At 39.4% G+C, this 13,615-nt stretch overlaps 1 protein-coding gene across 1 annotated transcript in view; it reads left to right on the top strand.

Moving 5' to 3' along the window:
• Nucleotides 1-12,418, top strand: part of KIAA2026 (KIAA2026 ortholog) — a gene marked incomplete at its 5' end in the record, with an annotated part of 60,757 nt that extends 48,339 nt beyond the window's left edge. Inside the window, 3 exons of the mRNA XM_010725640.2 lie at nucleotides 362-477; nucleotides 3,877-4,064; nucleotides 8,209-12,418. Of these exons, the coding sequence (XP_010723942.1) occupies nucleotides 362-477; nucleotides 3,877-4,064; nucleotides 8,209-11,846 (3,942 nt within the window). The remainder of the gene's footprint in view (nucleotides 1-361; nucleotides 478-3,876; nucleotides 4,065-8,208) is intronic.
• Nucleotides 12,419-13,615: the final 1,197 nt, after the last annotated feature.

Genomic DNA, 13,615 nt, shown 5'->3' with positions numbered 1-13,615 from the left:
TTGGCTTCCCTAACTGGAGTGGGCAACTATACATGTTAGTTACCAACAAAAGTAATTTTAAATGCATAGTGTGTTTGTAGGGTTCTGTTTCAATTTTAATTTTAGCTGTAAAAAAATGAACATCTTTACTATATTACTTTTTTAAGTAGGACATTATCTCTCTGTGATAAAGAAAATATAGAAATACTCCTTTGTCTTACATTCATAAGAGTAGAAAAGGCTGTGGAACTTATTAATGTTTTCTTCAGATTATTTTCTTTCAATACTGTATTAACATGTACCAGGATTATTGTAGGACTGATGCACAATAACAAGATTCAGATTTAATGCAATGATAAATAGATTATATTTATGTTTGCAGGGAAGATGGTACCACCGAAAACAAGCGGTAAAGGAATTGCATGGTACGTTGATACGACTGCTTAATGAACTGTTACCATGGGAACCAAAGCTAATGAAAGCATTTCAGAGGAACAGGTAATTAGCTACTCTTTTTTTTGTTAACAATGGTGCATGTAATAAAACAAAAACAGGACAAAATTCACCTTTCGTAAAATAATAAATATAGTTGATCTCTCAAAGAAACTAAGTAAAGAGAAAATAGGGGGAGGCATAGGCAGTGCTTTAGTTCATAGGTTTTTTTGTATTCCAGACCTAGTGTCTCTTAAGTAAAGTTAAGGTTAACCCCAAATATTTTTTTCTCTAAAATGATCTAAAATCTTTAATCATGCCTAACTTGATAGTTATAACACTATAAAACACGACTTGAATTGCTGTTTATTTGATTCATAAATGGATGAGGGCTTACTATGGCACTTTGTGTCTGACTACATACTGTCTTAACCTATCTAAATGAGTTACAGATGAATTCTCTGCAAAGCAATTCAAAGCAATTATTAAAATGTCTCCATAGAGCTGCAAGTTTAGAATTCATCTAGAATGAGATCTAACTGAGAAATATCAGACAAGTAAGGAAAAGTGTTAGCAGCAGTTAAGATAGATGTGTAGCATCTAAATTCTAAGCCCTGGGGAGACTTGATAGTGCTTTTATATGGTCATTTTGTCTTGAATTGTGATGCCACTGTTGTCTGTTAGCTGTAGAGTTGTTGCTATAATCACATAACTGTTTTGTCACATAGACACTGAAAGAGTAGATAATGATTTAGAAGCATGTGTCAAATGCTAGGGAAAGTTGGGCTGCTGCTAATATGTTAAATATGAAGGAAGCAACTTAAATAGTTATATGGTGCAGAACTAATTCTGAAAATGTAATAGGTATTACATTAGAAAAAAAACAAAGCAAAACAGTAAGAGTTGGTTCCTTAGTTCATGGGCATCATACATGAATGAAGACCCTTATTTGAAATCTAGAATGTTGTTAAACATTTTACTTTATATAATAGCCCAAAGTGCAAGTTTTGCTCTTTTCTATTCTTTTTGAGTTTCTGTTCATTTTTTTAACTGTTCTTTTCTGCTTGTGTGTAACAATTCAGACTCCTTCGGAAATGTGTCAGATGTATTATTAAAAGAATTCCATTTTCCAGAGTACAAGCTCTCTAGTCACTCCTTTGTGTAAATTATCCTTCATATAAATTCTATTGTGGAATAGGTTTTGTCAACTTTTATCAACTGTGGTGCTCAGGTGAGTGGCCACATAATGTGGAAGCAGAAGTATCATTTGTAAGGTATATTCATAGAAGTACTGTATATGAGTAGGTCTGAGCTGTTTTTATAAGTGATCTGGATGGCTGAAGTCTAGCATATGTGTGTACTGGTAGCTAAGGAAACATGCATTTTATGTAGAGAATTGTTTCTGAAATGATCTTAACTTATCTTCCTCAGATGTGCTTTAGGCTGAAAACCAAATTTCTTCATCTAGCCTAGTCATTTCTGAGACAGAACTATTTGGACAGAGACATAGCGTACTTTTGAAAAGCTTGGAAAACAACCTTTATGAATTGAGAGGAGGAGAGATGGATAGGGGAAAGCTAATTCAGTGTTCTGTTTCATTATGCAGCTGCTAGGCAGCAGTGTAGTACAAATGACAAGTGCTGAAAAAAAGTATCCTGAAAGAGAGAACTCAACTGAATAAAGGTTGCTTATGCTAGTATAAGCAGCAGCACCATTACAACTCTAGCTGCAGTTGCAGTGTGTCATCCAGTTAACATCTGCTAATTACATGACAGTCTTAGCCTTCTTGGTTGCTGAGGGCTGTGCAGAGCTCCTTCCATCACTGCAATACCTCTACATGGATTAAAAGTTTGGAGTTGTACCTCTTCCTCTTTGTAGTCTTGACATAGTAGAAGTACTCTTTATGACTGAAATCCATTTTTAAATTTTAATACGGTAGTTGTTAACTTGGATCATTCTGTAGTTCCCTAGTGTTCTTCTGCATCTAGACTTAAAGTTTGAAGTCCTAATGACAGAGCTGATGAAGTATCTCACCCTCACTACTTCTTACATAATCTTCAAAGTTGTCTTACTAGTGAGAGTGTGAAAGCTACCATATACTAATAGGTCTTTTTGGCCTTGACCAAACTCACTTTAGTCTCCAGCCATATTACATAACCATCGGCCCAGAATCCCAATTTCAAGCCATTCTGCAGCGTTTAACTTCTACCATAGGAATGCTAGTTTCCTGCTCAACTACAGCAGTGCCACTGCTTGGCCATGGGTCTTGCTGATCTGGCCTGACTTCAGCCTGACCTCAGACCTGCATCATCAATGTGGGCCTGCTCAACAATCACAAGACTGAGCAGCCATCACTGGGTCCAGTCCTTACCAAAAATAGTGAATTGAATTCCTAGCTTAACCTCAGACCTGCCTCATCACCAGGAACTTATCTGTCGATTTGAGTTCTTGATTGAAGCCAACTACCATCTCCAGGACTGCCCTGTACTCTCACTTAGACACAGGGGGGTGGTGTTTTGACTGGTGAATTTTCTGCTCTATCAGTTGTAATACTCTGTTTAGCTCTTCCTCCCAACCCCCACCTCTTAGGGAGCAGCTAGACATTGCTGCACTCAATGCAAAGAATTGCAATTTTAACCCTTAAGAATGGGTAAAATTAAGATCTTAATATCACAGAGACTGACTTTAGGTGCAAACAGGAGTCTAGGTTCTCTTCCATACGGAATACTAATTGCTATCATCTCTTTATTCTTTTGCTGATTAATCCTCCTGGATATTGTGTTGGTTACCACCAGCTGAATCATGCAGTTCACTGTATTTGTACGCTAAAATATCCCTAGATCTCATCTAAACAATGGCGTAGAAGAAGGGACAATGGAAATACGCAGCAGTTTAGGAGTATCAAGATAAGTGTGCTATAAAGTGGATGTGTTTCTGAAGAGTGTTCAAGTGAGTAAAGCAGCTATGTAATTCCATCATATGTACATTCTTAGTGAAGTGTGAGCCTGTGAAAATGACAGTGGCAGCTGTTCAGTTGACCCAGAAAATAAAAGGTTGTCTTAAAGGAGCAAGTTACATTATGGTCCCATAGCTGAGCCAAAAGCATGATGCATTCAAGAAAACAAGATTTACCTAATTTGTTTAGTTGAAGCTGTTTTCAGAGGCAAGATTAGTCTTGTTACATTTAATACTCAATATTCTTGTCACAGTGCAAGATGAATTAAGAAACAGAAAATAAATGAAGTTTAACAGCGATGGTCATATTTGACTCAATCTTTTTTGCTTATTGTTTAAGGATTTAATGGCATACAATTCAATTTTGGCAAGGAAAGTCACTTCACATTTTCTGGGTTTTAGAGACTTGCAGAGCTACCCTGAAAATTTCTTCTTCTATGGCAGCAAATGCAATTAAGAGAATTTCAAAAGAGTAATATTTTTTGTAAAGTTAGTTTTGTTACTTTCAAGGTCTAGATTGAAGAAGGACTACGATGAATTTAAAAGACATCCAGACCATGATAAATTTACCAGAGAATTGTGGAGTAATGATGAAAGTGAGGTTGATGCTGGCAAAGATTGTTTTGCAGTAGTAAGCAGTAAATCTTCAGAGTCTGCAGAATATGTGGAAATTCCCAGAAAAGATCACCCAGACAATGGTAAGCATTTACTGGAATTTGATAGCCTGAACTTGATCCAGGAGCTGAATGAAATTGACTAAGGAGCTGAATTTTTCCATCTGGCCTTACATTATATTCTTTTCCTTAGCTACCATTGTGATAATATTGAAATATATTTTGATTTATGTTTGACAGGTGTGAAATAGAAGGGTATAGACATGACCGAGATGAAAATTTTAATTCATGGAAACTTCTACTATTTTATTGTTAACTATTTATGTGATCATGTAATGTATCTGTTCAGAATTTACCTTTATGGTGGGATGACCCCAGCAACCCACCTAGGCACCCTCTCACTCCCTGTTCAGGGTAAAAGATAAGATGGGAGATCTTATGGATCAAAATAAAGAGAAGAATAGACCAAACATGTAGAAGACCAACTGATTTCTAGTGGGAGTAGGATGGTCAGAAACAAAGATAAAACCTTGGCCATGCCTGTCCCTAATTGAACTTTATTTAATTCCCAAATACTCCTCTTCTTCCCTGCACTGAGTGGCACAATGGTGATGGAGAATGGCGGTTACAGTCAGTTCATAGTAGTTGGTCTTTCTTTCTCCTTACTCCACCTTCATTCAGCTCCAGTACAGATTGTTCTCATGGGCTGCAGTTCATTGAATTGCAGGATGGTCTGGGATTGAAGGGACTTACAAGCCCATCCAATTCCAACCCCAATGCCTTGGCCAGGATTGCCATCCACTAGATCAAGTTGCTTTAAGTCTCATCCAAACTGTCCTTGAAAACCTCCAGAGATGGACACCCACAACTTCTCTGATTAACCTGGTCCTGGTGCTTCACCCCCCTCTCAGTAAAAAATTTCTTCCTAACATCTAATCTAAATCTTTCCTCTTACAATTTAAAACCATTCCACCTTGTCCTGTCAATATCAAACTGTGTAAAAAGTTGGTCACCCTCCTATTTTATAAGCACCCTTAAGTACTGGAAGGCTGCAGTGAAGTCTCCCCAAGTCTTCTCCAGCCCAACTCCCTCAACCTTTCTTCATAAGAGAGGTGCTCCAACCTTTAGATCACCTTCATGGCTCTCCTCTGGACCTATTCTAAGAGCTGTGGGCCCAGGCGTGGCTGTGGTACTCCAAGTGGGACCTCACCAGAGCAGAACAGAATGGAACAATCACCTCTTTAATCCTGCTGATTACTCCTCTTTTAATGCAGCCTAGAATACAGTTGGCCTTCTAGACTACAAGTGAACACCACTGGCTCATGTCAAGCTTTTCATCCACGAGAACTTCCAAGTTCTTCTCTGCAGGGCTGTCGTCAAGGAGTTTTTTTCCCAGTCTTCAGTCATGTCTTGGATTGCCCCAACCTGAAGTCCATAACACCTTGCATTTGGCCTTGTTGAACCTCATTAGGTTCAGTTTTCAAATTTGTCCAGGTCCCTCTAGATAGCATCCCTTCTTCTGTTGTATCAATTGCTCCACTCAGCTTAGTCTCATCAGCAAACGTAATTGAGGGGGCACGCAATTCCACTGTCAAGATCATTAATACAGAAGAGCATTTGTCTCAAGACAGACCTTTTGGATACACCCCTTGTCACCAGCCTGGACATAGAACTGTTGACCACAGTCCTCTGGCTGTGACCATCCAATTTCTTATCCACTGAAACTCCATCTTCCAAATCCATATCTTTCCAATTTAGAGATGAGAAGTTCTTCAGTAGCTGTTACAGTATGAGTCCACAGGTTACTGTCTTTCAGTATAAGAATGCTCCAAAATCAGTCTTATTCTCCATGGATCCCAAAATGTGTGAGGAGCCTAATCCAGTGTAAGCACCCCATGGACTGCTACTTCCTGAACCTGCAGTGTGGGATCTTCCGTGGACTGCATGTGAAGATCTGATCCAGAATGGTTCTGTCCATAGATTTCAGGAAAATATCTCCCCCATACCTGGAGCATCTTCTTCCCCTTCTTCTTCTCCAACCTAAGTTTCTGCAGGATCAGTTGTTTTTTCATACTTATTCTTCTCACTCCTTTTTTCCCCCACTCAACTGAAATTTGTTTTCCCAGAGCTCTGCTGATGTGCCTACTTATGGTCCATTTTGAAGCCAGCTGGTCCCAGCTGTATTTGGCACAGGGGCAGCTCTTTTCTCTATGAGGCCAGTCCTGCAGCTCCCCCACTACCAAAACCTTACTATGTGAAACTAGTACATCACTGAATTGGAAATAACAGTCATCACCTCAGAGACTGCTCTTCATAGTTGTCGTGATAAATGCTTATTGGGTTGTTAGGAGCACATCTGCCTCCTCCAGCAACCCAACCCAGAAGTCACTTTTGTTGGGCCACTGAAGCCCAGTCCAGTTTATCCAGGGACTCCTGGTCTCTGATCAGGCTGAGAGATGCAACTACTGTAGTCCTGTTTGCAAGTTGAACCAGTGGCAAAGTTGAGCATGCATTCCAGAGAGAGAGATGCATATACGCACAACAGTGACACAGCTGGTCGTGCAGACTGCCACAGGCAAGATGCAACTTTGTTAGGGATTCAGATAAAACATATGCACACATCTGCAAACTATCCTTTTTAGTTGGTAGAGTAGATGCATACTGATGAAGACACATACATGATATGCTCTATGTTAACAAATACATGTTTGCTATTCCCTCAGTGCTGGCATAGCTCCCTCTGTCCACCTGCATGAATCTTGGGTTCCTTTAGTCACCTCACAGTTTCCCCCTGCTCACTGGCTGGTCCAGCGTGATACTTGCTGCAAACACTTAGCACTCATATACACTTGTTTTGCAGATACTCTACACTTGTTAGTTTCCCTGGATATACAGCACAAACCCTTCACACACCTGATCCATAGGCTGGACCTCAACCTCCTCCAGATCCAGCCTGAAGTTTGGTGTGAATTAGCTGTGTATATCCCCATGCACATCATGTTTGGGGAAGATGAAGATGCTTGGACCTTCTTTCACAGTGGCTGTTAGCAGACACATGCACTGTGATGTGTGGAGCAGTGTGGATCCCTAACTCACACCAGTCTCCTCGGTCATTGATTTTCAGGACATGCACACTATTCCCAGCCCACTGGCCACACTTGCTCCAGTATCTGACACTGCAGGCTTAAGATATGTACACCAACGGTCTGATTCCAGTAGTTAGCCTCAAATCCACTCACACTGGTATTCCCAGTAGCTGGCGCTCTGGGACACAAATTCTGCAGGATCCTCTCTCGATCCGTGCGTCTGTGGCCCTTCCAGCTACTTATGCTAGGAGCCCCACTCCCCCAGTCAGGGGTGCCTAATGCCATGGTCTAAGATCTCATTCACAAATACCTCTCACTGCTAGGTGTCAGTTGGTCCTTGCAGCACAGACACACATGGATGGGAGTGAGATTACACAAAGAGATAGTTATGAAAGGATTTTAAAAAAAGATCTAAGAAGGTAGGACTGTCTGTGGTGATCAGACACAGCACTCAATCAAATAAGAGTACAGGCCACATTTTAGACATGCTGACTTCTTCTATTCACTTTCCTGCCCACCCTCACATCCCCTACCTTGTCTATTATTCCCATCAGCCCCATCTCCAGCATGCTTCTTTCATGGACTTGTCCAGCTCAATTTCCTCACTCCAGCATCATGTCCTTGATTTTACCAGTTGCAGAGTCCAGACTGGTCTCTCTCAAAGTGACACTTGTATTTTCTTGAGAGCCCAAGGGATCAGTGAGGTTTTTTCTAGTCCCCTTTGTTTTGTTTGGTCTGTGTATATTTTATTTCTGGTTTTCCAGTTTTCCCTACTTGTCCCAATGACCAGGTCCCCAGTCAGATAACCTTGCTGGAAGAAACATTCTCAAATTTTCACAGGCCTTTACCAATTAATACGAAGTTTGATTTTCCTCAGTTTCTCCTGTGTTGGTCAGGTTGTGTCTCTGTATGTTATTCCTTACAGCTTCCTCCTTTTCTTGTTATCCTCATTTTGCACTTTCCAGTACACTTTCCAGTGCACATTCCTTGACCAGATGCCTTTAAAGGAGCAGACAGTTATTCTGTCCCTATACCTACACTTAAACTAGCATCTTGGCTTTAGCTAAACACTATTAATTTGTTGTATAGAGATAACAATTGCAAACTTGTAAAATGTGATTTCTGATTTAATATCCTTGCAGGTGAAATGAAGCTATTAGAGATGAATTTACCTGCTGGGAAAAGTAAACTTCTGAAAAAAGAATCAACTTCTAAAGAAATACACAGGACACTGCTCAAATCTGTTAAACGGCAATCCAAGCAGAACAGTTGTCTGGATCAAAACACTAATGAGCTTTCACCAAGAAAGAAAGCTAAGCTGAGCACTAGTGAGGATGCAGTACAAAGTTCAGAAAGTAGCCTACAGACAGACTGTACAAACAGTTGTTTGACTGATCTGAAGCAACTTGAAGGATCATCTCCAGAATCATTTTCTTTGGCAGATCCTGCAACATCAGTATCAAGCTTTCTGAAAGGGACCAAACCCATTCAGGCCTTGCTTGCCAAGAATATTGGGAACAAAGTGACCTTAACAAATCAATTGTCACCTCCAGCAGGCATAAGTGTATCTACTTCTGAAAAGCCAGTTTTATCACCCGTTGAATCATCACTGATAAAATCAGCATTGCCATGTCAGACAGGTTCAAAGACTCCTTTACAGATGGTATACAAAATGCCAAATGGACACTGTGTACCAGTAGACCTTCACAACAGCTCTGTGAAAATTCAAATGCAGTCTGTGATTGACCCTAAAACTGGAGAAAAAGTCATGCAACAAATTCTTATCTTACCTAAGAATTTTCTTCTGCAGCAGAAAGAAGGAAAAGTCATGTCCAAGGATAGTAATTTACTCCAGCAGAACTCTTCTGAGCTGCACTGTGCAACTTTGCCAGAAATAACAAATGTCAATGTATCTTTAACATCTGTCCTGGTAACAGCACCTGCAAATGTTACCTCTCACTCAACAAGTACAATTTTTAGCAAGAGTATTAGCAACGTGTCACAAGGGACTGGTTCCACCAGCAGTACACAAACGTTGCCTGCTACAAGTAACTTGGTATCAACAGTGAAGGGGTGCCAAACTGAAAATGTCCGGCTTGGGACTGAAGTTTCAACTACCACATTCCCTGTGTTTTTGTCTTCACCTAGTATTTCCACAGCTGGTCAGTCTCTGATATCAGCAACAGCATTAAGTGCATCTACAAACACTGCTACTGCCTTTCATTCTCTTGCCTCAAAGCAAGCAACAGAATCCTTTGAAACTAGGCAAGAGTTGAAAACCGTGTGTGTAAGAGAGTCACAGTCTATTCTTGTCACAACACGAGGTGGAAACACAGGAATTGTTAAAGTACAGACAAACTCAGACCAAATTTCACCTACTAGTATATCTTCTGGTTCAGTTTTGACATATGCATCTCAATTTAAGGCTTTTTTGGTGCCAAAAACCACAGCATTATCAACTTCTATGCTTCCATCTGTAGCAGCAGCCACATCTAGTCTCCCACATTTTGGACAATCATGTATTTCTGCATTTGCCTCCTCAACAGGTTCATCATTTAACACTCCATCTTTCCCAGCTGATTTTAACAAGGCAATTGATAAAAGTATCAAATTCACATTACAGCAGCCTGCTATTGGAAGCAGTTTGGGTCAAGTAGTAGAGAACACCTGCCAGGTGTCCTGTCCTTCTACATCCTGCATTTCGTCAGCTAGCAGCTCAATATCAGCAACTCCAAACAGTCCCATTAGAGTGACTAGCACTGGACAAAATAATACAGTCGTAACTCCAAATTCTTCTGTGGTGCAGCAGTGTGATACTAAAACTAAAACAAATTCTGTTATTCGATCGGAGTCTAGTTCAGTAATAAATGGAGATTTTATCAGTGGTACTCCAGTACATAAACTGACTTTAGTCACAAATCCACCTATTTTATCCCCCTGTGGTGCATCAGGAATCAATGTTATACCATCTCTAGCATCTACTGGTGTTAGTGCTCAGAAGTTAGTTTTCATTAATACGCCAATTCCCAATGGACCTTCAGCCACTAGCCTTGTAGCAGAGTCTCTGAAACATAACCTTCCTTCTTCTATAAGCAAAACCTTTGTTAGCAGCACAGAGCAACCACAGTTGGTTTTGATCCCATCTACAATGGGAGCACCAATAAGAATAAATTCATCACCAACCATTGCTCAGGTAAAAGATGTGAAAATTGGACTAAATATTGGTCAAACCATTGTAAATACTAAAGGTAATGCACAGCAAATTCCACCAGTTAATATATTGCACTCTGCAATTTCTAAAGGCGAAGACAAAAAAAACATAGGCTCAGCTTTATCGTTGGCAAGTACTAGTAGTTTTGTTCCCGTGTGTTCAAGTTTTATGAGTCAAAGTGCTGTGTCAATTAATGAATCTCTGTGTGTTGCAGCAAAAGCTACAAATTCCTTTTCAGTTCCAACAACAAAAGCATGTCCAGAGTCTGTTTCAGTAGCACCAAGTGGGACTTCTGGGACGCGGCCTACTATCTTGAGTGGTAGAAATGATCCTTCAAGAGTAAGGCCAGTTCTGGGTAATAGACTGTGTACAGCAAATATTGGAAATACTGTGGGTATATCAACTGTGAAATCAGGACATCTTGCTTCATCTGTGCTAATTTCAACAACTCAGCCAGTGGTATCTTCTCAGAACTTAACATCTGCCTTGCCGTTTCCAGTCATTACCTTGTCTGGATCTGTAGCCACCCCACGCAAAGTTTTACATACAGTTCCTCAGTTGACAGCAGTTTCAGCTCCCCCAGTACCAAAAAGCCAGCTGCCCACACTGCTGCAGTTTCAGTCATCCGGAGTTACAGTTGCTGGGCCAAGTAATGCAAGTACTCAGAAACCTCAAAGTTTGTTGACCCCTGCCTCACCAAACACTGGCAAAGTTGTAAGTTTTCCAAGCTTTTCATCACTGCAATGCCAGCAGGTGCCTCCCAGTCTAGAGAAACAAAATCCTGCCCACACTGTTGCTTCTACCGTTCAGATGTGTGCGGCTTCACCAGCTATAACAAGCAAGACAGGAGGTCAACTGAACGAACCTTGCATTCAGCAGAAGATAGTCATTAACACTTGTATGCCTTTGGCACCTGGAACTCAGATAATGATTAATGGTACTTGTTTTGTTGTTCCGCCACAAGGCCTTGGAGCTGGCAGCCATGTCCTTCTTCTCTCTTATAACACAAAACAGACTCCTCTAAATATTAACCATGGCCCAGAGGCTCAAGGTATACCAATGGTTAATCCAATAACCTCAAAAATCATTCTAGCACCAAGTAACTCACTAAGTTGGCAAACGTCACAACGACTTTTGAAAAACTCTACAAAAATTGTGAACTCTTTTGGGTCTGCAGATGCATTACCCATTGTACATGCAACACCACAGATACTTAGCACTCCATCTAGCTCATCTACTCCACTACCTGCAGCAACACTGTCTATGTCTTCAGTGATAAAATCTCCTGCTAATGTTCCAACTACATCCTCTGTGGTTTCTGCTGTTCATCCTTCAAACTCTCATTTACCCAGCAACACTTCAGTGTTTCAGTTGGACACTTCTATCAAAAAACTGTTGGTCAGTCCAGAAGGAGCCATTCTGAATGCTATAAATACTCCAGCATCAAAAGTTTCTTCGCTGTCTTCATCACTGCCTCCTGTTATTGTGTCCACAAGCAGAATTTCTACCGCTGCCTTCCCTATATCTCAGTCATCTTGCCTTGATAAACCTGATAACGCTGCATCCTGAATTTAGAGCAAATGAGCCACTTTGAAATTGTGGTGCATTCTTTTGACTCTGGAAGTTACAAGTGTTGAATGATTTCTTACATTGTTTGAAACAGTTCATTTTCTCAAAAATACTTAAGATTACACTTTCCAGTTTACCTATGGGGATAAGAAATAAAAATATATTTAGTTTGTCAGAGAGTTGTTTAGTAAAAAGGTCAGAAATGACCAATGAGTTCATTAAACAGTTTTGAAAAATCTAGCTTTTTGCACATATTCCATCTTACAATATGGACTGTTTGGCAGTGTGTCTATGACAGTGTGTGTCTCCTTTTTATTTGTCAAATTTATTTTTGATTTGTTTCTGTAAAAAAATATTTATGCATTGTAAAAATGCAGTCTACCGTATAGAACTGTAAATATTCATGAATTCCTAACAGTCTGTACTAAACTATATGTACAAAGAACTATGCTGTCTTATTTATGTTTTGTTTACATAATGTATAGTTTTTTAAGTATTTTAGTAACTTTGGACCAGTGTACTGTTTATCAACAATGCAAAAGAATCTGCATATAATAAATCAAGTTGCTGTAGTCTGTTGTGTTGGGTATAGTTTAAAAATGCATAAATCTGTTATGATGGCAGAATACATATATATACATCAGAATGCAGGTTTTTTTTAATATAGTCAAATGAAAATAATATCTTCTGCTTCTCAACATGGCTTACATTTCACATGATATACTAAAAGTTGGAAAGAAGACCACCTTATTGAATCCTTCTGACACAGAGAGGGGTAACCTCTGGTTAAATTGTCTGACATCTTCTATGAATGGGTAAGAATGGAAATGATTTCCCAAGAACCATTCTAAATCACACTGATTGCTGTTCAGGACTACCATGTTTTGTCATAAAGCTTTCAGATATCTTGAAAATTCATTACTGCCTTTCTTTTACAGTGGTATCTGGTAACAGTAACAAGGTGGCTCTTTAACCTCCTATATAGTCAGATTAAGCTATGCAGCTTTTTTTTTTTTTTTGCCAGTCATGCTTTCTAGATATGTATTTTTTTCTTTAATTTTTCATTGGTCCAAGTCTTTATGAAAGGATAATGCTAAAACATCACCTGGTATTAAAGGAACATTGCTAGTATTGCATACATTTCTTTTCTATGAACGGTATTCAATATTTTATGTTGTAGGTTCAGCATTTGGTGTCATAAAACCATTTCATTTTCAGCAGATCAGCTACATTTGTAAGTGCCTGCTGCAGTGCACGTGGAAATGGAGAAGTTTTTTCTAACCTTTTAAGATTTTTATGTGTTTTCTAGCATACAAAAAAAGGATGCCTTAGGCTAAATATCTTCGTACATGCAGACTGTTGTTTGTATGGTTCATTTGTTTTAAGAATAATATAGAGCAGAGGATTAAGTACTTGTGAATGTTAGTTATCTTTTTAATAGTACTGATTTCTAAATGGAAGAAAAACTTTGATATCTTCCTTTAGCAGTATTCTTGGACTGATCTTTTTCAAAGACAAGGCCTAAGCTTTTCTTCCTCATCTCCTCTGGTTTTCTCCTTCCCTTCTTCATTTACTGCTCACAGTTTGGTTCCCATCTTGGTATGAAGAATAAACCCACAGTTTCCTATGTGTCAACTGCCCTTCGTACTGTTCTGAAAAGTAATTTGGTAACTGATCAACTAGAATTCTGGGGAAGTACTGCCAAGAAAATCTTACACATTCCATAGATACCTTCCCTTTCTTCACTAATTAAAAAAAATAAATATATT

The sequence above is a fragment of the Meleagris gallopavo genome, chromosome Z, assembly GCF_000146605.3.
Source record: "Meleagris gallopavo isolate NT-WF06-2002-E0010 breed Aviagen turkey brand Nicholas breeding stock chromosome Z, Turkey_5.1, whole genome shotgun sequence".
In the NCBI taxonomy this organism is placed as follows: Eukaryota; Metazoa; Chordata; class Aves; order Galliformes; family Phasianidae; genus Meleagris; species Meleagris gallopavo.
The sequence above is the reverse complement of the archived record's forward strand: the minus strand, read 5'-3'. Positions and strand labels throughout refer to the sequence as shown.